The sequence below is a fragment of the Malus sylvestris genome, chromosome 9 (genome assembly GCF_916048215.2).
Source record: "Malus sylvestris chromosome 9, drMalSylv7.2, whole genome shotgun sequence".
Taxonomy (NCBI): domain Eukaryota; kingdom Viridiplantae; phylum Streptophyta; class Magnoliopsida; order Rosales; family Rosaceae; genus Malus; species Malus sylvestris.
Window position 1 is genome coordinate 31325002 of NC_062268.1, and position 24737 is coordinate 31349738.

The 24737-nt window shown below is 37.2% G+C and overlaps 5 protein-coding genes across 9 annotated transcripts; 1 reads left to right on the plus strand and 4 right to left on the minus strand.

Moving 5' to 3' along the window:
* Window positions 1–277: 277 nt before the first annotated feature.
* Window positions 278–5191, minus strand: LOC126583870 (uncharacterized). Of its 5 annotated transcripts, XM_050248404.1 has the most exons (10): window positions 4586–4885; window positions 4394–4470; window positions 4086–4131; window positions 3365–3614; window positions 1995–2066; window positions 1816–1883; window positions 1552–1705; window positions 1069–1149; window positions 886–975; window positions 278–766 (listed from the first exon to the last, which is right to left on the minus strand). In XM_050248404.1, exons 4-10 carry the CDS (start codon window positions 3611–3613, stop codon window positions 689–691), a joined length of 792 nt encoding a protein of 263 aa, XP_050104361.1. In that variant the 5' UTR covers window position 3614; window positions 4086–4131; window positions 4394–4470; window positions 4586–4885; the 3' UTR covers window positions 278–688. The 5 variants fall into 5 exon arrangements, with proteins under 5 accessions (XP_050104361.1, XP_050104363.1, XP_050104360.1 ...); XM_050248406.1 differs by lacking the exons at window positions 4394–4470; window positions 4586–4885 and adding an exon at window positions 4921–5191 and having other exon boundaries at window positions 278–757; XM_050248403.1 differs by lacking the exons at window positions 4394–4470; window positions 4586–4885 and adding an exon at window positions 4921–5189 and having other exon boundaries at window positions 4092–4131.
* Window positions 5192–6491: 1300 nt separating this feature from the next.
* On the minus strand, window positions 6492–7182 carry LOC126583892 (uncharacterized). Its single transcript, XM_050248435.1, has one exon. It carries the CDS (start codon window positions 7069–7071, stop codon window positions 6574–6576), a length of 498 nt encoding a protein of 165 aa, XP_050104392.1. The 5' UTR covers window positions 7072–7182; the 3' UTR covers window positions 6492–6573.
* A 5519-nt stretch (window positions 7183–12701) lies between these two features.
* Window positions 12702–15089, minus strand: LOC126633712 (uncharacterized). Its single transcript, XM_050304286.1, has 2 exons — window positions 14719–15089; window positions 12702–13124 (listed from the first exon to the last, which is right to left on the minus strand). The coding sequence occupies exons 1-2, from the start codon at window positions 15032–15034 to the stop codon at window positions 12970–12972; spliced, it is 471 nt and encodes a 156-aa protein (XP_050160243.1). The 5' UTR covers window positions 15035–15089; the 3' UTR covers window positions 12702–12969.
* A 1535-nt stretch (window positions 15090–16624) lies between these two features.
* On the plus strand, window positions 16625–20025 carry LOC126583925 (uncharacterized). Its single transcript, XM_050248471.1, has 5 exons — window positions 16625–16730; window positions 16847–16980; window positions 17344–17714; window positions 18478–18520; window positions 18948–20025. Exons 2-5 carry the CDS (start codon window positions 16848–16850, stop codon window positions 19664–19666), a joined length of 1266 nt encoding a protein of 421 aa, XP_050104428.1. The 5' UTR covers window positions 16625–16730; window position 16847; the 3' UTR covers window positions 19667–20025.
* Window positions 20026–20657: 632 nt separating this feature from the next.
* LOC126633738 (10 kDa chaperonin, mitochondrial-like) lies at window positions 20658–23010 on the minus strand. The gene is made up of 3 exons (XM_050304310.1): window positions 22819–23010; window positions 21978–22117; window positions 20658–20924 (listed from the first exon to the last, which is right to left on the minus strand). Exons 1-3 carry the CDS (start codon window positions 22921–22923, stop codon window positions 20876–20878), a joined length of 294 nt encoding a protein of 97 aa, XP_050160267.1. The 5' UTR covers window positions 22924–23010; the 3' UTR covers window positions 20658–20875.
* Window positions 23011–24737: the final 1727 nt, after the last annotated feature.

Here is a 24737-nt window from a genome sequence, read left to right on the forward strand (position 1 = left end):
CCAAACCACAGTTAGCCAAGTTGGCTAGAACAATATTCTCTATAGTCAAGTTTAAATCTTCAACTCTGTAGTATTAAGTTATATTTAAATATTCCAAGGCGAATGGGGTTTGGATTGGCCCTTGGTCGGCCAATTCCAAATCATTTGGTTTCACGTCATTGCAAAGAAGAGCATCGCCTCCACAAGCTCATGAGAAAATAGCAAGTTACACCTTTTTTTTGGGGTAATTTGTATATTAACGGTGAAAGCAGGTGAGAAGGATGAGGTAGAAATTGAGTTGCATAAAGCATGTTTTGTTGCTTGCACTGCCAAGTGCAAACTGCTCTCCTTCATAGGATCATTGAATCATGTTCTGGGTCCCCTTTTTGGATGGAAATTCATCGAATTACGGTATTAACATTTACATGTACACTTAAAGTATAGGTTCCTAGTTTTCATATGAAAGTACTTGAAAAAATAAAGGCTAATACCCAATGCTGTCATATACACAGGTTTCCGAATCACGGCAAGCAAGGGGTTTGCGTATGCTTCTGGCACATTGTCCTGAACTGACGATGTAAGAACATTGCCTTCGGCCACAACTTTCATCTGCATTACAAACAACTGGAGAACTTGATTCTCGAGCCCTTTTTCAGGATATTGCAGCAACAGCAAATGATTCTCCGGCCAAGACTAGTGGCTGAATCAGTTATCGAATTTGAATAAAACGTGATGGATATGCAAAGTCATTCTCTTCGTCTGATGTGGCAGGGGAAATCTGAGGATCCTAATGCATAGACACATGAAACAGAACAAGTTCTACTGTTTCAGTAAGAGCAAAAGCAAGGCATTCACAGCTCAACTATGTACCAAATACATGGTCAATGAATTTCTTATATGACTGACCTGTTGATGCCGCCGACGTTGGATGACAGTGAATACTCTAACCATGATATAGATTGGAAAAAGAATTCCAATCGTTCTCAACACCATTAGCTACAGCATAATGAAAATATTAGTACGTTCTTTTTACATTTGCCTGAAGAGCATTTCATCCTTTAAATAAAAAATGGGGTTAGCAAAACTCACTGTGAATAACGTCAATGAGTACTCTCCTGCTCCACTTATTAAGATTGGAAGAGTATGGCGTAAAACCAGAAGAACCATGAACTGAAAACAAACAAAAAATGCTGTAAAATATGACTGAAGTAGTAATGTCCACAAGACCAATTAATTCTTGCTAGACAGGATTGACATATTCGAAAACATGTGTATTCAATTTCATTTATAACTTTAAAACAGAATAATTCCCCCATAGGTTGAAAAAATTCAACAACTAAACCACTTCATCATGTGAACATCTGCATGTTACTAGGTTTTGTAGTTTTTTCTTTTCTTACGTCACCCCTTCTTCCAGTTCTTTCTCTGCCATCATGGCATATTTTTTCTTGTTAAAACTCTTGCTTAATGGGTATTCACAAGTCTCCACTTGTTTTGTGTGTGTGTGTGTGTGTGTGTGTGTGTGTGTGTGTGTGTGTGTGTGTGTGTGAGAGAGAGAGAGAGAGAGAGTACGATGATAGCAACTATACGACAACATAGCAAGCTTCTTGAAGAGGGAGCTGAGTATTCATCAGCAAAGTCTGTATTCAGGTATCCGTGATCAGTAGTAACCATTGCTATAAATCCAGGATTCTGCAGGTCCCTTCTGGAAATCTCCCAGTTCCCCCTAATATGGTAACACCAAATTGAGTATATAATGTTTTTGGTTCTGAAAAGTGAAATTAGATCTTTTGTTGAAAACAGAAAACCATGAGAATATGGATAGGTAGAAAGTACCGGAAGTTCATTGGGATACCACTATAATGATATAGAGGAGGCGGTGCTGTATAATCTGGCTTGAATTGCTGCAATTTCACATTCAACAGGGAAAATGAAAATTCTTAATTCTCCCAAATTAATAATCATCATAAAACACAACTAAAGTCAGAAACATGTTCTGTAAAGGAATGGCATACCTGGTGGCAAATTTCACAAATTGTATCACCCTTCTCATTGCACCACTTCTGAACACATTTGCGGTGAGCGTACTACAAATATGTGAAGATTAAATAAATAAATAACTCCATTCTAAAGCCAGTGGAATTACTTGACATGGACAGAAAGCAGGGGACAGAGAAAGGGAAAGCCAAAGACAATGGTTGTTGTTGTCATCTTATTTTGAGAAAGAAGCAACATTTTACTGCAGAAGACAATAAACATACACAAAGTGGACAAGAAGTCCACAAAAATTCAAAAGCAAACAATGAAACAAACAGAAAACCCAACAAGCTAAGATATCTCAAAGAGCTAACTAATAGCAGCTTTCCAATCAACCCAAATATACGAAGGGGGCAAATTTTAAAATCTGACGACACCGAAGCCCATAGTGAAGACCAGAAACAAACTTTCTCCCACAAATCCCCACCGCTGCTACCTACACAATCCTCAAAGGTATCATCCTGTTCCTTCTGTCCAGGTTTCTCATTACACAGCCAAAACTATACTTCCCCTTAAGTCTTAGCTTTCTTCCCCTTCCCTGATAACTTATGCTCCTCTGACAAGGACAATAGTTGTTTTTGCCATATGATACATAATTGTACCATATGGAATGAATAAATAAGCTACTAAGACAACTTGACATGATCATCGGTAACAAAGTCAGGGACTGATGGCCACAAGGAGTCCAGATTTGGTCTACAGTCTTTACTTACGCAAAAGACTTTCAACCTTTTTTGATCTGGAGTAAACATATTATTGAGAAATTTATCCAATGGCTTTAAGATTCTAAGTGTTAGGAAATCATGAATAATAAACTCCACTAAAGCTCAGAATGCAGTTTTACCTGCTACTATGAAATATCGAACTGACTATTTAACTCTCATTAAAAGTGATGTTCTGCTTCAAACTTGATTTTTTTTTTTTTTTTTTTTTTTGTTAAACTATACTACAATATCCATAAGGAATGATATAGCCAATTGTTCCATTCAACTCGTAGAAACATCACCTTCTCAAAATTTTCCATTTCCCATTTTCCGTGTTCCCAACTTCTAATTTTGTAACATTAACCACTAATTTAAGACAGGTATTTGTAGTGAGGGAACTGTAATTCTGAAGTAGGAGCACAACTAATGAATTTTGGCATACAACGTCGACATCATCAATAAAGTGGGACATAGGCATTTCAGTTTTGTAGCATTGGATGCAATAGAAAGGAATATTTATGAGTTTGATTGAACTGAAAACATAAGAACTTACTGAAAAAGAAGACACAAGACTGAAACTTTGAACATCAAATAGCAGAAGTTTCAAAAAGAAAAGACAATGCACAAACTAAAGTGCAGCGTACCTTCAAGCTGCCACAGCAAGAACATGGTGCTTCCATGTTTGAATCATCGTCCTCATCGTGGCAAATCCTACACTGTACAAATTTACTAGGAGATGACAGGGTATTCATATCTATTTGATGGGAAGATTCCATGATATCTTGGATTGTTGTGGGTGTTGGGTGCTGCAACTGATATGTGCTCTCTATAACAGCTTCCAGGGTAGATTCAGTAATCAACCGATCCACGAACAACACAAAATGATCCCCCATCCTTTAAATGATAAAAACGAAAAGTTCAGTTAAAAATCTTCCACGCAGCCTAACTTGGATTTCAAATTTAATCTCCACCGAATAATAGCAACTAAAATACACCATAACATTGCATAATTTCAAAATGACAACCACTCAAAAGATCCATTAATGAAGTATATGAATCAAACATTGTCAAAAAATGGTGAAATTGAAAAGCCAAATGCTCTGTTCTAATTGATAGCACAAATTAGGACATCAAGGGTCAACAAAACAATCAACCTTAAAGTTCATACAATTAGGTCATTTAATAAATTAATCTATCAAGCGGATAATTTTCTCAGAGCAAAAGAAGAGGAACTCCCATTTGTGAGAGAATGCAATTATCAGAACATGAAAACCCTGCTAGCAGGTAAAAAGCAATTATCATATAAAGACCAAAAAATTGTCAAAGTACAACAACTAAGAACCAACAAAGGTTTGTGAACATCACCTGTACCTCAGTCAAACGGATGTACGCATCACAATAAAAATGAACCCTATTCATCAAAAGAAAAGATGTGAGACGTACATAATTGTGGGACAATAATGAAACCCTAACGATCTTCTAAATTCTAGAAAGAAGGCAAATTTCTTACATTACAAAAGTAAAACAAGATCTAACAGAAAAACCCAAATTCCTATTTTCCTCCATTTCACTCAAATTTTCTCACGGATGAAAGGGATGTTCTGGAAACATTGAGCAGCAATTAACACAGTACAATGAAATCTAATTATCAATGCAACAGATAATATCCATACATTTTCAAAACAAAATAAAAGTGGTGAGAAGAAGAATCCCAAAAAAGGAGGTGTGGGCAAAAGAACAAGCAATCAAGCTGCATCAAGATCAATAAAGGACCATCAGGCAGGAGAGGGAAAAAAAAGGTAAATAGGGGAGAAAAAGCTGAGCAAAAAAACACAAAAGGGGGAAAATATCAAAAGTGAATGTACCTTTTTGTGAAAAATCAGAAGCAGAAAATGCAACTCTAGCAACTTTTACAGAATATTAGTTAAAAACAAAGAATTAACAGCATTGAAATGGCACAAAGAAAACCCAATTTTGAAAATGCAAAACTAAAACCATCCAATGAAAAAAGATTAGTTCTTTTGATAATATGGAAAACAAAAAGAAAACCCAGAATCCAAAAACTCGAAAGAATTGCCCCAAATCAAAATACGCCAGAAATGCCAATGAGAGAGAGAGAATGACGTTGCCCAGATGAATTAATGAAGCTGATGAATGGAAAGTGGGAAAGATTAAATCATGGAGAGAGGGGGAGACTTACAGGAATGGGAATGGGATTCTCTGCGATGGAAGAAAGGAAGAAAGCAGCAATCTTTTTGCTTGAAACGATGGAAGCAAGAGATGGAGTGTTGTCGTTGCACACACTATTACTACAAATTTACAGAAACAATGGAGTGCTGTGAATTCATAATATTAACAGAAAAGAAAACCCATCAGAAAGAAAGCAACCATTTTTACAGTTTGGGTGGGAGAGAAGGAGGAGGAGAAAAGAGAGGAAGCATTTTATCGAGGGAAAGGTGAAAAGGGAAAGGGGATTCTAACCGCAAATAACCCACGTCGCCCAACCAATCGACATCCTCTTTCCTTGTTTCCCCGCTTTCCCCGTTTTTCTTTTTACTCTTTTGACATTCAATTTCCCTCCATATTTTTACGCCGCTTTGCTCGATTTACCGTGACTTCGGTTGGGTCAAGTCAAGTGGGGGTAGGAATTATCTAGTACGCGTTTTATTGTTATTCTGATGTTTTGTTCTAATCAAATAATAGAGGTCTTAAATTCGATGCAAGGCGAAGTTGAATCATATTGTTAATTCATTGTAAGGTTTAGTCAACTTTTTCATTCATTTAGTGTAGATAATATAAAAAAAGTAACGGCAAGTCTTAGGTTCGATTTCTGATACTGGTGAACCACATGATGATGATCCTGAAATGCCTCAAAAAAATGAACGACCGTGACCAAATCACCAGTTAATTTCCAGTCCTCTTTTTATCGTCTAATTAACAATAAAGTTAAATACGAATAATTATTGATTTACTAATTAGTTATAGATCAAGAGGTCAATTACTAATGTTGTGCAGATGAAGATTTCTACCAATGAAGGGGTTCAAGGGAATAATCAACGGGACTTACACGTTGGCCCAATCCTAATTGATAAAACAAAAAAATAAATAATTAAAAAGAAAGAAGAAGGGTTCAAGTCATGTTGAATCTCTTATATCTGCAATACCTAATTTCCTCATTAAATATCTAAACTCAACATATCCAATTTCATAAAACCCTAATAACTTTACACATCCAATCTTTTATAAATAATATTCAAACTCAATTAGATACAAAACACCCAAAAAAATTGAGATTGGTTTCAAAAATTGGGATCCCCTTCTTTTTGAAAGCGTGAACCCTTTTATCCTATGAAATTTTTTGATGTTGGTAAAAAATTTGAAACATGTCCTCTCTCTTTTTCATTCGCAAAAAGGAAAAAAACAAAAACTCAGGAGAGAATGGGAGTGAATTATGGAGAGATGGAGAGAGGAAGGAGACGTGGAGGAGAGAGAGATCTAGAGGAGATAAGAAGGGGGTGTGGAAGAGAGATACAGTAGGGGAAGAAGCAAGAAGGTTTCATGCGAGAAAGTTTTTTAAATTTGATCAGTTCGCATAATTATTGTGTTTCCATGTAAGAAAGATTATTTAAATTGATAGCTTAATCTATCGTAAGATTAATGCGAAAGATCATATAAAAAAGACCTCACAAATCTTCAAAATAAAAAAGGACCTTACGAGAGCACCTCAGCTCGCACTATAAATAATAAAAACTCGGGGTTATTATAGAAAAGTCCAATTGAAGAAATAAATATACAAAATCCCTATCAGTCACATTGTATTTTTACAGTTACAAAGCTAATTGCTATAACCATATCAACCAAAATGATGAATGGTTGACAGAACCCCATTAGCCACCTCCATGAACCGTAGCAAGATCATGGCCGTTGATGCCGGGACGCTGACGGCGAATAGAAGTAGCACAGAAAGGGCTACACTAGGCCTGGTGTTCATGAGGCACGATTGAAGACAACCCACCATGTTACAAACATGGTCATCATAACTTGCGTAACACTGCTTCTCCCAATGCATCCATTCCTGAGGAGGCTCGTAGTTCCTCTCCACCATTTTCATCTCGTGAATGCGTTTTCTCAGAACGATCAAGCTCTCATCGACCACAGATCGCCATGGCCCTTCGCGGTTGTCTCTCGCAGCTGCTACAATGACAAGACCGGTAGTGCCGGCACTAGCACTTGATGATCTCTTTGGCATTGTTCTCCTGTGCAGTAATCCAGTTCTTGTGCACTGAGATTTGCCTGCAGGCAAAAATGGCAAAGGAAGAAGTGAGGAGGAACATAGACAAGTTGCTTCCATGTCTGAGTGAAAGAAAATGAAATTAAAATTGGATGCGAATGCAATGAACCAATTCGATGTTGAGAATTGACTATTGGGCCTGTCTGTATTTATAGATGCAAACTTAGAGAATGGTTTGTTTTCCGCATTTTTCAATTTTAGATCAGAAATTATGGCACCACTTGTCGATACATGGACAGTTCTTTCTTTGTGACTTGGGAAGGCAAGCCGGCCACATGATGGGTCGGCACTTAAATATATTTGTTTTTGGGTCGACGGCGCTCGAGATTAATTCATACGAATTGAAGTTTGAAGTGTACGTACATTCCAAGGTATGCAAGCATTATAATATATAGGTTGTATTGTATCATTTATGGGAGCCATGTGTATTCCTATTAAAATAATATATTTGATATTTGGAGACGAGGATTCGAGCATAGTAGTGGATAAATTCTCTTAAGCACTTAAGTTTACGAGTTACCACATTTGATAACTAATGTTCCGTACAACAAAAATAGGTGACATTCTAAAAAATTATGGGATGAGACGAGAAATTTGAAGTGTAAGATCCCACATCGCCTAGGGATGAAGATCATGTAAGTTTTATATGTATATTCTCATCTCTACCTAGCACGAGGTATTTTGGGAACTCACTGGCTTTGGGTTCCATCGGAACTCTGAAGTTAAGTAGTTAAGTGAGTTCACACTAGAGCAATCTCATGATGGGTGACCCACTGAGAAGTTCTCGTGTGAGTTCCCAAAAACAAAACCATGAGGACGTGGTCGGGGCCCAAAGCAGACAATATCATGCTACGGCTGAGCAGAGCCCAGGATATGGTGGGGGCCCGGGCCGGGATGTGTGAATTTGGTATCCGAGCCAATCCCTGGCCGGTAGTGTGCCGACGAGAAAGTCGGGCCCCTAAGGGAGGTGGATTGTAAGATCCCACATCACCCAGGGGTGAGGATCCTCTAAGCCTTATATGTATATTCTCATATCTACCTAGCACAAGGCTTTTTGGTAACTCACTGACTTCGGGTTCCATCAGAACTCCGAAGTTAAGCGAGTTCGCGTGAGAGCAATCCCATAATGGGTGACCCATTGGGAAGTTCTCATGTGAGTTCCCAGAAACAAAATCATGAGGACGTGGTCGGGACCCAAAGCAAACAATATCGTGCTACGACGGAGTGGAGCCCCGGGCCGTCATTGTGGAATTGGAGATGACTAAGCTATATGCTTAGCTTGCTGGCCGATTAAGTTAAGAGGTGTCAATAAAGTTACATGCAAAATGGGATATGTAGGTAAGTCGTGGCATGAGTTGTATAGATCAGGCAACCATTTATCCACATCGAGATGACAGGTGTGATGGCTACCAATTCATCCAATAAGATGTGTTGTTTTGCTGTCATTCTGATATATTGAACAGGAGCAACATGCACCATAAGTGTAGGGGAAACTGGAGAAAGAAAAACGGGTCACGACGGTGCAGAAGAGAGAGATTTCCCTATTCTTTGCAGAAAGCTAAAGGTTTGAAGATGTGTAGCGCTGCCGTTGCTAACACGGGAGGTGGGCTACTTACAATTGCAGGGGAAAAGAACTGTTGTTTGGAGTCTGAAGTTTGGATTATGCAGAGATGGAGAGAAGACTGGAAAGAAAGGGGATACGAAAAAGATGATGAAAAACGACATATGAGAGTTAAGAAGATAGTTGATATTTGGATGTTGTCCGCTGGTGATGGTGAGGAGTGGCAATTTCAATTAAGATGGAAAAGGGAGATATTGTACTAATGGCACCATCGGTACAACAAGCATGTAGTTCTAATGGCCTAATTAGTTTTATTTAAAATTGAAGGAAAGCTCTTAGCTAGTGCTCTACCTTACGGGTAAGAAAGAAGATTTCAAATTGTTACTTTTCTTATTTAGTTGTGAATTACGATTGGCTTGATCCCTCCGAGGGGTACGTAGGCAGTCTAATGAAAAGTTAGATGCAGCCATAATATAAACGAGATTAAATATTGGTGGAAAATCGTCAAAGAGTGAAATGTTAGTATGGTTAATATAAAGGGTAACTATGACATTTTTGGGCCTATCACCATAGTTAGCTTCCGTATAAAATTTCCGGGACATGTGACATGAAGTGTCAAGTGTCAAGGTGAATTTGAACTATATTACTAATTTATTGTAAGGTTTAGTCCACTCTTCCACTTTCTTAGTGTAAATAATATTGAAAAAAGCAACAACAAGTCCTATGTTCAATTTCTGGCACTGATAAACCACATGATCGTAGCCCTGAAATGCTCTAAAAAGATGGACTACCGTAATGAAGTCACCAATTGATTTCCGATCCCCTTTTTATCATCTAATTAATAATAAAGTTAAACACGAATATTACTAATTAGTTATATACCAATGGTCAATTACTAATTTTGTGCAGATGAAGATTTCTGCCAATGAAGGGATTCAAGGGAATCATCAACGGGACTTACACGTTGGCCCAATCCTAATTGATAAAACAAAAAAAAATAAAAAGAAAGAAAAAGGTTTCACATCATGTCGAATCTCTTATATCTGCAATACCTAATCTTTTTATTAAATATCTAAACTCAGTAAATCCAATTTCATAAAACCCTAATAAATTTACACATTCAATCTTGTATAAATAATATTCAAACCCAATTAGTTACAAAACACCAAAAAAAATTGAGATACCCTTCTTTTTGAAGGCGTGAACCCTTTTACCATATGAAATTTTTTGACACCGGTAAAAAATTTGAAACATGTCCTTCTCCCTTTTTTATTCGTGAAAATGAAAAAAACAATAACTCAAGAAAAGAGAAGGGGAGTGAACGATCGATCGAGAGAGAGCGATCGAGAGGAAAGAGGAAGGGGATATGGAGGAGAGAGACGGTACAGGAAGAAGAATGAAGGTTTTCACGCAAGAAAGTTTTTTTATATTTAATCACTTCACATAATTATTGTGTTTCTGTGTAAAAACAATTATTTAACTTGATAGCGTAATCTATCGTAAAATTAATCTAAAGGTTCACATAAAAAAGGACCTCATAAATCTTCAAATAAGGACCTTATGAGATCAACTCTAATGGGCATTATACTTAAAAATAATAAAAATTCGGGGTTATTATAGAAAAGTTTGATTGAAGAAATAAATATACAAAAAGACTATTAAACACATTGTATATTTACATTTACAAAGCTAATTGCTATAACCATATCAACCAAAATGATGAACGATAGACAAAGCCCCATTAGCCACCTCCATGAACCATAGCAAGATCATGGTCATCGAGGTCGGGATGCTAACGGCGACGAGAAGTAGCACAGAAGGGGATACAATAAGCCTGGTGTTTATGAGACACGATTGAAGACAAATCACCATGTTACAAACGTGCTCATCATAAGAGCAGCTTCATCGTTGTGGATAGCCTGGTGGACCGAGGAGGTTTTCAATCCAATTGCCTTCCCTCCTTGCTCCAGCCCATGTGCAAGATTGGGTTGAGGAGGGTCCGAGTGAGAGGGCGGGCTCGAATCGCAGGCTCAAGTGCCTTAGGGCAAGTTGATGCAAGGCTGACGTCATCCTAACGTAAGCCATATTATAAAATTAATTAAAAATGTAAAAAATTAATAAAACAATGTAAAAAGCAATAAAAATGTTAACAATTAATAAAAAATCCGAAAAAAAAGATTTAATTTTTCTATAAATATCTTATCATTATCTTCCACCTTACACCATAATTTTATATTTTCTCAAATACTTTGGGTTGTAATTTCTTATTTAATGAAACGTGGTTATTGATCATAAAAACTACCAAGCCTACGTGGCGCACATGCCGAGTAATTAATAAGCTAACTACGTCCTTCGGTTGTGTGCGGGGTGTACCAACTCGTCGGCTCGGCCAGGGAGTAAAATGTGTTAATGTTGCATTGAGCGCGCTGCTGACTTATCGATCTTGCAACTGCGGCCAAGGAAGGAACACGTCTCAGCCTTCGGGTTCTAGAGCCTGAAGACATGGCTGCTAGTCTTGCAAAGTTCACGAATCGTAGGTGCCGAGTTCAGTCACGGTTATTATATTCGTAAGAGTATAAGCATGCCGAATTGGCACCAAATTGTATGGACACAAGTACTCAAAAGAGATGTATGTCTTGATGGTGAATGTGGTTCGGCCGTCAGAATGCCGAACTCTAAAACTTACTTGTGAATATCCAATCGTAAAACAACTTGGCGTTCAATACGACGAGCCCAATAATCTGTAAAACCTCACTTTTCCAAGAAGGCTAGTGAGATGACCTCTACCAATAAGGACTCAAAAATCCTTCTTGACCGAAACTTGGATAGATAACCAGTCGGCCTTGATGCAGTGTTGTTTATCCAAACTAAATGTGCTCCACGGTAGGTTGATTCTACGGCAACAGTGTTGTTTATCCAAACTGAAGATGCCACTGATTGACTTCACAATGATGTTTATCCAAACTGAAGATGTGTCGGAAAGAAAAAGAAAATAAAAATCTCAAGGTTGTTAAGAGGTTTCACGTAGAGTGAGAGTTTGCGCAGGGTAGTTTGTGTGTTGAATTGGAGAGACTTGAATGATGCTCTCCCTCCTCTATTTATAGCAGCAAAAACTGCTATGGCTGAACTAGAGATATATTAGGATTAGAACTCTTCAACCCAATCTGATTAAACTTCGACCAATCTTAATCTCCATAGGACTTTGAACCAAACCTTCAAACAAACCAAGATTCGACTACTTCACCTTTATCCGAAATAATCTTCTTCATAGCAGGATTCGCCCAATCTCGACAGGGCCAGCCCATGACAAGATTCTAAATACACCATTGGGCCGAGAATATTTCTAAGCTCGGCCCAAAATAACATTTTGGGTCCAAACAGTGGTACAACGAGATCGATAAAAAATCATATCCGAAATTTGAAATAAAAATATTTTTTATTATTTTATAAAATAAAAAATACTAATGTTTTATTGCATATTGTCATGGCTATTCAGTTTAGTGTGGAGATGCAAAAAACAATTATTATTCATTAAAGACAATTACTGTTCACTATAGGGGATTCAATAAGTAGTTGCCCTGGGGGGGTGCTCTCCACCATTTTCATCTCGTGAATGCGTTTTCTCGGAACGGTCAAGTTCTCATTGACCACGGATCGCGGTAGTCCCTCGCAGCTACTACAACAATAGTGCCGGTACTAGCACTTGATGATCTCTTTGGCATTGTTCTCCTGTGCGGTAATCCAGTTCTTGTGCACTGAGATTCGCCTGCAGGCAAAAATGGAAAAAGGAGGAAGTGCGGAGGAATATAGACAAGTTGCTTACATGTGTGAGCAAGGTGTTGAGAATTGACTGCAGGCGAATCTCAGTTCTTGTGCAGAGGAATATATGCGTGCAGAAAGAGAAGCAAGGTGTGCAAAAATCATTTACCAAGAAGGGTAATGAGAAATTTGTATTCAATTTGTATTGTATATAATTTAAGCAGCCTTGGGGCAACAAAAGGTTGCTCCCTTGTGACCAAAAGGTCACGGGTTCGAGTCGTGGAAACAGTCCCTTTATACAGTAAACGTTCATCTCCCGAACCAAAGCGGGAAGTCTTGTTAGCTTAAGGTCGCCCTTTAGTATATAATATCAGTGTATACTATCACTTCATTGCCAAATATTAACAATTTCAACATGTCATTACTTTGTACACAATGATCAGAATATTGAAGAACGATTAGTGTTTTGGCCTAGAAACAATTCGAAGCTTCAATCCGATAGGTTGAACACAAAAGGAAAAAGACCAAGAACTACACCATTTTTTCGGTAGAAAAATGATGGAGAGAATTCATGCTAGCAAACAATCGAGTATCCAGGTGACGTTGATCGTGTGTTGTTGCAGAGGACAGAAAAAACATCAGTCATCGTAGGATGAGTGAGGAGCAGCAGTGCATCCAGGGTCAAAGGGATCTTCAGACCCACAGCAATGCCAGTATTGAACAACTTTGCCAGAGTCAGGAGTATTCATGGTCCCCCCAGTGTGTACACTCTCAAACTTTCTCTTTGTTTCGCCTGTTTGATTGCAGATGTTACAAGCATGACCAGAATTGAAGTTGCGTTAAAACCAAAGTATATTACACAAAATCGAAGAAGTGATGATGATAAAATGAAACTAAATATACAAACTTTACCAATCATTCTCACCCAAAACAGGACATTATTACTGTCAAGGTATTTATTTAGCGAACAAGTTGAACACCATCGCGATTTGTTCAAATTTGACCTGGCACTCTTTGTATTAACTTGAACATGAACAACCCTATGCAATTTCATTAAGTACTCTTGGAAAACCTAGGATGTCTTATAATGTACATGGGTTTGATCCCATAGCTCTTTCTCTGAAAAATTGTAATAACTTATGTACTAAAGCAAACTAACAACTAGGAAGCAAAAAAAGACTACAAACTTAGCCTTTCACAATGGACTAGTAATTACTTCTTTTGGCATCAACGCAGTATAAATTAAGTTGTCTATCCTGCTTAAATTACGGTTCTTTAGTTGCAACTGATAAACGATCGCAGAGAGTAAATTCTGAACAAGAGGAATGCTAACGGACTTGCTGCCTCCTCAGGGTTTTGGATCAAGAATTAAGCTTGACCCCCACTTTACAGGAAGTCCACCTAGGGACTCTCTTTTGAGCAAGTGCTGTAAGCATTTCTCTTTGAGCAATATGCGGACAGTACTGAAACCTCTTCAGTTCTGTCGGAATCTGAAGTTCAAGCCAACAACCAAAACCTAATTTGAATTGCTTTTGATATGAACTCATTTTCTACTCTCATGAACAATCTTTTAGAGGTGGAAGAACTACCGATTCATGGAAAAGATAAAAAAAATACATCAACAGAGCCTAAAGCACTTTAATTTGCTAAACTCTTCAGTCAGTCACATTGAGAAACATCTTAAGTAAAGACAAGACGTTGAGATTCTTTCTTCCTGCATTCAACCGCCCTTTGCTAACCAACTTTAGCTCAACCATTATCTCATACTTGCGGGTTCAGCAGAACCTATTCGTAAATGTTTCAGAGTCTTGTATTCTCTTCCAACTATCCATTTCCACCCACACAAAGACGCGACGCCTTCTTGCAAATAGATCATGCTTAAGAATTTCCAATGGCTCGAAACATTTATGAATAGATGCCATTTCCTATCCATCTTATGGCAAAACGAACGAAAAAAGTTCTCTGCTTATTGAGCCCAATAGCCGGGCAGGTTAACCTATTGAGGAAGATCCATTATAAATTACTTATGACTGCAAAACCAGTAATGCATTCATCAACAGTTTCATACCTCACAAAACTGCCCAACTGCTAATGCATAATCACAAATTCAACAAGGAATTCACAACAAATTCGATTCGAAAGCCGGTATGGTTTCAAAATACAACTACAATCTGTGTGTAAATAAATTTAATTCAACAAGAAGATGCAAAAATTGATGGCAAGTATAAAAGCTAAACTCAAGCTTTCCTTTTCATCCCACTACGTCCCGGGTTCAAACCCTCCCGCTCCCTTAGTCTAGCTTAGATTAGTAATATCCCTCGTAAATTGTGATCAAATCCATGTAAAATTATATAGGAAAGAAGATAATGGAAGAAATAAGCAGGTACCTCCGAAATGAGCGGTGTGAAAGCGGCAAGCCCGGGGGTTATTGAGGGAGGGGTCGAACTGGGTTTTGCAATTCTTGCAGGTCCTGAAGGTTATTTGGTTGCTGGGTTCTGCCGCAGAGCATCGAAAGGCGGCGAATTTCAATGTGGGTTTCGGCTTCCGATGAAGAGGAAGCAGAGGACCCGGTGACTGAGGAAAACCATAACCCAAACCCAGCAGAGCCATCACAAAGCTCACAACCCGCAAAACAAAACTAGCTGGTGTCTCCACTTTAAGAATCGTTAAAAAACGGTCGGGGGGTAGAACCGGGCATTTCATCCGTGTGAATGAATAACCATGAATAATCGTCTGAATGGAATGAATTTGAGTACGAACTCTCGGGTATATTTTGTATATAGGAAAAAATCATGAAGATTATTCATTTATGATTTTAGATATAGTTATAAGGTTCCTGATCTATATTCGTAGCTGAATTCGATAAAATAATATATAATATAATTATATAGAGTATAATAGTTTAAATATATATATATATATATGTACATTAATTATTCATCGAATCATTATTTTGAGAATACAAAAGTTGCATTGCTTGAGCTATATTTTGTGAAAAAGTTCAAAAGTTTAGAATCAAAATCAATAATAATTCAATGGTGTTTATGACAGATATCAAGTGGTAGTCAAAGTCCTCAATGTTTTATATTTAACGCTTTAATTTTTGGATAATCTAAAGAGATCAAATTTTTTAAACTAAATTTGAAACTCAAATAATGTGGTTGTTGATAATTGAATTATTATTTGAGCGTTAATTAATGTGCTCGTTTCTTATTTGTGACACATTCTCTAGTTTGCAAATTTGGTTTAAAATTTTGATCTTCATAGCTTAACCCTTAATTTTAAAACGTGACAAGATTCATTCATTGAATCATTTTATACATCAAATTTTTAATAATGAAATTAATATCTACTAAATTATAATTCACCAACTGAACGAATATATTTTTTGTTTAGACGAAGATTGATATAATCGTTAACCGATGGGAAATCCATTATCTGGTGGGTATGGTTATAGATAATTCTTGATGGTTAATTTGTAGTTATAGATATAATTAATTTTCATAGTTACCGGGATAAATATAACATTTATGTCCCCAAACCAAACCGCTACCATTCCTATTTGGCTCGCTTTTTTAAGACGATATTTTGCATTACTCAAATCTGTTGGATAGAATTAGAAACTGGCTGGGGAATAAGATTTTTGGAAATTTGTGGAAAGAGTTAAGAAAGTGGAAATTTTCGTAGCTGGATAGTTCATAAATCAACACGTTTTGTGAGATTGTCCTAAAATTATTAGATATAACATGGTTAGGTTCACCTGTGTTATTTTTATTTTTTTTTACAAGACGATAAAAATATTCCATCTACATGATTAAGCGAGCTTAGGTACCCTATTTAGTTTTACATTATTCATCTATTTTCTTTGTTTAAATAAAAAAAAATCTTTGACAAAAAAAAAAAAAATCAAATCGACCATTATAGTCAGCCGAATTGATGTCCACTCTTATTAGTAATCGCATGTGACATCCGAATCAATTTTGGTTCGGTCTCTTTACATCAACATTCACAAGAATTCAAAACCACAAACCGAACAATTACGATCCGATTTAGTTTCCGACTATTTAACTATTGTTTAAATCAAATAATTAACTGCGGTTTATTCAGTGAGCAATGTTAGGAGATCAATAATTTGAACTAAATTTTGTAAATCATATAAGATGGTTGTTGATTATTAAAATATTAAATATTAATTAACGTATTTATTTTTTATTAATAATACATTACTTGATTCATAAATTTGATTTACGTAGTATTACTGTTATTCATTTCAACCGGTTTCGGTTTGTTAACGTCACAATTCGCCACACACTGAAACGGTCCGAGTTCGACCTGAAAATACAAGGATCTAATCAAGAACTGCAGGGAAAAGACTGAACTGCCCTCTTTTCTTCTGCAGGTACTTGTCGTTTGCAATCCCTAGGGTTCTAGGGTTCCCAATTTCAACTTTCGATTTGGTACCAAAATTCAGTTTTGATTTGAATACTAAAATTGCGTAGAAATTGAGCTTTGCAGAATGGCGACGAATCGGAAGAGCAACGAAGACGACGAGCCAAACGGTGCTCCGGAGACCGACCGGTGGTACAGCCTAACCCTAGGTTCTTCCTTGGTGGACCACCGTCCCTCCCCCAAGTTCTGCACCTTACGCTGTAAGTTTTAGTAGCTCAGTAGCTTACTATACTTTCTGTTTGTTTCCCGAGAAAATTGAGTAAAATTAAAGCTTTGGGAGTGTACTAGTCTTGTGTGAAACTACTTTTTTATTTTTTATTTTTTTAATTTTATATAAAGCGATATTACTATTCTAAGCTGAATTCAAAAGACGGTAACCACCAGGGCAATCTACCACCTGAGAAACTAGTTTGTTTTGTTACACTTTTGCACCATTCAAAACTTGTGAAGTTAGAAACTTCTGTTATCAGTTTGTTGTTCGTAAATTTGAGTGTTTTTGCTACCAATTGGATCCATATTGTCAAAATTTGTTCGAAGTTTGGTGATATATTTTTATTTTTCAGATGAATTTAAACCGGCTTCAATTGACAAGAACCAACCAGGGTTGTTACACAAGAGCAAGGACAATAGAGTTGCATTAGAATTTCACAACAACCAACACGGAAAACCCAAAGTGACTTTTGAAGGTGTGAGTGAGGATCACAAGAAAGACGAGGCCGTTTTGTTCTTTGACGGTGAGGGTTTTCGGTTGGAGAGGTTGCACCGAGCAGTGAAGCGGTTGAGGCATGTCAGGCTGCCTGGTGAATCTACAGCTCCAGTGGCCGCAGTCACGAGTACATCAGTTTCAGCGGTGGAATCTTATTCTCCACCAACCGGTGGCAAAGGACCAAAGCTTCAGTCTTTGTACAAGGACATTCTTCCTAATATGCCGCCGGTAAGCTTCTTTGATTTTATGGTTGTCATATCTGTTGAATGATAAGAAGGGTGAGGTGTGATCCATCTCAAAAGGGGGTAATTGTATATGCACTTGCATACGCATTGCATATATAGGGGGACTTTGCAGAGTATTGCATCTTGTGACTCAAGCTATGTAATCTGAATTCTCCCACATTAGAGTTAGATTTCACAGATTGAGTACAATTAAAGTCGAGGAGTCAGCAATATCTGGGATTTAAACGAATTTTGTGGAACTTGCTTCATTTAATATATAAATTTGAACACCACGACTGGAATTCAGAATATGAGAAATCTTTCTATGCTGGAACATGTGGCTTGTGAGCTAGTTCTTTGTTGCTTGTACTGACTAGTTGCAATCACCTTCTGGTGAACGGTAGTGGCAACACTGAACAATCATACCCTCACTTCTATCATTGTGCAAAAATCATGGCGTCAAATGCAATCTTGCTTCTTTATTAAATAAATATTTTTGTATTTTATTTGATTTCGTACGGGGTTGAAATCATCTTCTTGATGTGCTAATTGCTATTATGGTATCTAGAGAAGATATATCTTTTCGAACTACTTAACTTATAACCAATACTATTTAATGCTGCAATCTTTTCCCTTTTGTTAAATTGAATTTGTGAAAACTGGATTTGTTGAATAGCATGAGCATCTTTTTTTAGTACACATTTCTTTCAGGAATTCCAGTAATTATGTGATGGTTGAAACTAATTGCTTAAAATTTAATTGTACAGGTGGAGATGAAAGAAATTGATAACAACAGCTCAGCGTGCTTAGGTATATGATCTTAAACCCTACTGTTACGATGTTGAGTTGTTTGATGGAAATTTCGTTCTCTCCCATTATAGATACAATTGTGTAATGTTTGAGCTTCAGGACTACATTTCTTCATGTTCCAATTGATCATAATGTCTTAGTGATACTAGTTTTTCACAAAATAAGATGATAAATTAAGTAACAGGTGTATGATGATTATCAACTCTTTTATAACGATGAATTTGTTCTTATATGCTTAAACCTTTGTTGTGCAAAAAAACCATGCATTTTTCGTTGGTATTTTGATGTTCAAACATTTTTTCTGAATTTCATTTTGATGGCTAAACAATTGTAATTACATTATGTTCCTTAGTAATTGCAGCTATATTACCACCTAGCTTTTGGTTTTTTATCATGGTATTGATACATTTTACAATCTTCTTTCCAGACCCAGGGCCAAAACCTGAAACCGGCGAGAATTTTGACTGTCCGCCTTCCTTACCAAATCCACCAACTGCATCTCCTGATGCACAAAGAAGCGATGAAATGGAGGAAGAAGTGGATGTTGTCATTGATGATGATGACAATGAAGATGACGGTGATAATGATGATGATATATCTGAGAAGGGAAGATCTCCTGGAAAGGAATTTCACACCGGCATTGACATTAACTTACCTCATCCAGGAGTTATGGATGATGAGATTGCTGATGCGGATGTAAGTGATGATGTGATGTATAATGGCCCAAATGCTGCCAAAGCGCTCAGAGGTCAGGTTAATGCTGAGGTGGGAGAGAAGCACACTGATATGGATGATGAGGTTGTGGATGTAAGTGATGATATGATGGATAACGGCCCAAATGCTGCAGAAGCCCTCAAGGCTCAGGTGAATGCCGAGGTGGGAGAGAAGCAGACTTATCTGGATGATGAGATTGTGGATGTAAGTGATGATGTGATGGATAATGGCCCAAATGCTGCTGAAGCCCTCAGAGCTCAGGTGAATGCCGAGGTGGGAGAGAAAGAGACGTCAAGCTCAAATGATACTAGTGAGAGTGAGAGTAGCAGTGGAAGCGGAAGTGGAAGCGGAAGCGAAAGTGAAAGCGAGAGTGAGAGTAGCAGCAGTGATAATGAAAGCAGTGAAGGTGGCGACTCAGTAAATTCTATCTAGGTAAATGAAAGAATGCATTGCATATAGAGGTTTCATAGCTAAGTAGTTAGTACATAACCTAGCCTAGCATTAATGCGATCATCCACAAACCAATGCTCCTCGGAAGTGCGGATGCAGATCTTAGGACCGACAAACTGATTAAGGAACTTCTCTTACTCTTTACCGCTAAACTCGAAAAAGTGATGTGAGGTGTAATTTAGTTGGCATGGTACTAGATCTTACAATTTGGTAGGAGATTAACCAAAATCTAGTAGGAAGTTATTATGTATAGTTGCACTACTATTTGTAAATTGTTATGTATACTGCACTATTTATGTAAACTATTATGCAGGTGAAATTTATTTGTCCGACCTTTTAAATGTTTCTACTTCCTTTGGATTTGCTCAAGTCATATCAGCTGTGACAATTGTTTGCCTTCTGACTTGATTGAATTAAATTTGGAAGAATATATGCTATGGTTTAGTTGCTCACGTGCGCATTGAAAATTTTGACAAATGGTGTGTTATCCACACACCCCAAATTACTTCTCACATACCCTTATTAATTTCTATCTGTTGATCTTCTTCAATTCATCCGATCCGACGGCCGAAAATTAAAAGGGTGTGTGAGAAGTAAAATGGGATGTGTGGATATCACACCCCTTTTGACAATTGATGCGCGTAAGGCCCATTCTTGAATGCTGATATAGGCAAAGCTCAATTCTTGCTATTGAGAGCTCACAATGTATCAACGGTCATATTTTGCCCGCATGCACGCCCAACACTAGGCAAAAGTAGAGATTCTGTTATCCGGCGAACTTGGAACAAGAACACTGGTGAGCGAATTGGCAGAAGCACTCGGTGACTGAGCAAATTCACACACCCAAACCTCAGAAAGCAAGCAGCCGCGACCTCTGGTCTGCAAGCATCTCTGGTCCTCGCTGACTGAGCGAATTCATAAATAAGCGATGAATTAACATTGAATAACTGGAGCAGACATTCGGCTATAGGGATTCGGATAAACTTGGTGCATATTAAAAACGTCTTAGTTGCATTCAAATTATTTGCCCAAAAACGGAACAGTTTTACACGTTTTCCTTCATCTAATTTATAAGCACATAACAAAGTTAAACAGTAGGGCATCGACGAAGATCGACTCCATGCTACAGAACTTAAACCCACTTGGATAAATCATGAACAAAATTAACACGATCATAGGTCAAACAATACATCAGTTGTGCAGTGTTCCCAGTATATCCTCATCTCGATATAGATGGTACCTAAAACAGCAAAAAAAATAATTTAATGAGCATCTGATCGGACAAAGGAAGTGAATGTCGAAAGAAATAATACAGAAGTAAATGTTCTCAAAACTGCATCTATTTCTCAATCCTGACTAGTTTCGCAAGTTCTTGTAACATACGTAACATGGCATGCACTAATCAAGGTGATTAGCTAATTATTAAGAAAAAATTAGAAAAATTATAAGACTACAAGGTGATTATAACATTAGAGATATCATTATCACTAATTCGTCTGCACTAATCAAACTAAGCCAAGATTGGCTCTAACTTGCCTGAAAAGTACTAAACAAGCTGGCATGCCATACAACAATCTCGGCTCAAGTTACCTAAAATTTCTCAGTTAAAAAACTTAAATCCTTCTCTGGACTAGAATGAATATGAGATGAGAATTATAAAGCAAAAACACATGCTAACTAAAGCACACCTCTGCCTTACAGCAAAGATGCCTACTTGAGTCAATTCGCCAAATTGTAATCTTAGTAATAAGATACTTACAATGGATAAAAGCACACCTGTTTACAGAGAGCGATACAAATAAGACACATTCATACATACCACATAGACAGTCATTCGTGTATGAGAAACAAGTAACATTTTACCATGTATTGTATCCATATATCACGGAAAAATTCATAAAACATACATGCGCAAAATCATGAAATGGAAACCATGCCAGCCTTATTATTCAGAATACTTCAAGTCACTGAATCACGTATGGAAGGGAAATCATCCGCACAAAATCTAAGATCTAGTTTTCTTCACAGTTCTTCCATAAGAATATTTTATCTACGTGATGTGAAGGCAATTTATAAAACAAAAGTCCCTGTGCTTAAGTAAGTGTTTCCAAATCAAGTTTCAGCTTCCATTGTATCGCTCGATTGAATTAAGGTCAGCAATGGTTTAGTAAATATGCCCCAAAAACTATTAGAATCATGACAGAAATCTTTCAGAAGTTTATACATAATTAAAAGAAGCTTAAAGTATCGCACATCTAAGAATACTAGCAATAAGGCCTTGTGAGATACGTACTCTTTGTCACCGAGCTTCACTTCAGTTCCTCCATACTCTGGCAGCAGAACAGTGTCTCCTTCCTTCACAGTGGCGGGGATAAACTGCCCCTCCTTATTGCGAGTGCCAGGACCCACAGCAACAACTTTTCCAGAGTTCAGCTAAAAGCGTAATGCACCAAGATTTCAATTTAGAAATTAATTTTTATCCAGACAGCAAAGCCTGACTTTCATATTATATTGCATATATTCTTTACCACAAAAAGTTTCTGTAAAAGGGAAAATTTTAATTAAGCAAAGCCCCATTTGAACGAATAATGAGGCGAATTAGATTTAAAAGAAGACCCTTGTTTGCAAGCATAATAGTAAAACGGAAACCTGTTTGCACATGCTTCTAAATTAACTAAAAGCGCTTCAAATTACCAAAGCTCTACTAATCATGTTTGGAAGAAGCACTTTCATTTTCATTCAATGTGCCTCTAATAGAAGCCGTTTTACTGGAAGTGCTTGTGAGTTATGAGCATAGGTGCTCTTCAAAGAAGCAGCTCCAAGTAAGCCCTACATATATTCATCATTGCTTTGATTTAGTGGTCCAAAAATGATAATACCTGTCCAATTTCTGATTGCAAAAAGTACCCAGATACAGAAAACACTCATAATTCGTAAAGAGAGCGAAAAATCGAAAACCCGAATTATCAAACATTCCACAATTTCCACTACTAAAAATCAAAGAACACCAAAACCCAGAAACCAAATCCTGCTTACATTTAAACTATATTGCATTATCTCGAGTTTCTCAGGAAACAAATACACAAAATGAGAAAGTGGGGAGAGAGTATGGGTAAAATGATAAAAGTATATACCTTGGCGGACTTCTCCGGAAGTAAGATTCCGGTGGCGGTTTTCGACGGAGGGACGATTCTCTCAACGAGAACGCGATCCAAGAGTGGAACCAGACGCTTCGCCATCACAAAACTGGAAAGTAACGGCAACGCACGCGCAGAGAAAGAATCGTAAGCAGCTAAACCCCTTAACTCTTTCGTTTTTGTGTAGGGTTTAGGTCTTTAAAGGGTTCCACGCAAAAACATTGAATAAATAAATTTAAAAAAAAAAAAAAAAAAACTGATATTAATAGTCTCAAAATTTCATTTTGCATAACAAATTTTTTCAATTATAGAAAGTTTAAGGGGGTGTATTCAATTAGAATTTTGAAAGAGTTTCAGGAAATTAATAATTCTAGGGGTATTAAATTAGGAATTTAAAAGATTTTATAAAAATCTTGGTATATTCATTTGAGATTCTTAAAGACTTCTTACAATTCCCTATAAATTTAGGTGTATTCAATTATAAATTTTTGAAAGTCTCTAAAAGTTTAGGTGTATTTGGAATTGGATTTGAACGGATTTGTGATTTGGTGGATTTTGGAGGATTTCAAGGTGATATGTATAAATACCAAAGTGTTTGGCAAATCTCACCTCAACCTTAGAAACTGTGAGAGATTTTGAGCGTGTTGCTCTCTCCTTCAGAGAGTGTCTTCTCTGGTCTCCTTCCGATGCCCTCTCTTCCTGCGATTTGGGTTTCTCGTCGTTTCGAATTGTTTGCGAAGGTACATCATTTCTTCCTTTGCAACTTCTTCCCATTGTTTCAAATATTCTAAGCCCGTACGCAGCGGCAATCTTGTTCTTCGTCTACTTTGACTCTAGGGTCTCCTTGTTGTGTAATATTGCTTTCGTGCTCGTTTGTGGTATAGGATTATGGGTTTTGTTTCTATTTTTTTGGGTTTTTTTTTCCAGCGATTTGTTTATTTTTAGGGGTTTATTTGGTTGGCATTGTTTATGTTATGTGCGGGTTTTTTTTCTTCAGCGATTTGGTTATCTTTCAGTCTTTTTTTATAGTCATTTATGCTTTTTAATAATATGTCAATCTGTTGTTTATACTATGTCTTTCGTGCTTGTTTGTGGGTGGTATAGGATTTATGCTTGTAATCCCTATTAATCAATCTGTTATTATCATGTTATGCCTAATTATACTTGTTGCGTCATTTACACTTGTAATCCCTATTAATAGTATGTCAATCTGTTGTCCCAATCCTTTTTATAGTCATTTATACTTGTAATTCCTATTATCATATTATGCTTTTATTGTCATGTCTCATTGTTTTATTATAATGCATCATCTAGTAAGATTATAAATGGGAGATTCACAACAAGAAAAGACAAAAGAAAACTATAATCAATGGTCTGTGCAAGAGAACAACATGTTGTTACAACTACTTGTTGATGCCGTAAACAATGGATGGCGTGATGCTAATGACATAATAAGTAAGCAGACCATAGAAGCCAAAATTGTTCCCGTGCTCAATGAAAAACTTGGGTGTAAAAAAACTGAAGGTCATGTTAAGAACCGAATTGACACACCCTGATCGGGGATGTCCATTAGGACTCCGAATCGAGCTGTGTTGGCCGACACCAGAAAGGTGACGAAGCCATAAAGTATATTGATGTGGAAAATGTGAATAAATTTAAACCTAAAAATGCCTAAGTACAAGAGTGTGCGGTGAGTGGGTATGAACCCATTGCACACATGATGATAAAGCATAAGTACAGTACAATAAAATAGGGTAAGAATTATACCATCGATGGTAATCGTCTACCCTAGGCCTGGGCACGGGCTGGGCCGAGCCGGGCCGAACCTAAGTTTGAAGGAACCGGAGCTTAAACGAAACAGGTCGGGCCGGGGTGGGTATTGGAGTTTCTAATATAGGAACCGGACATTACTCGGC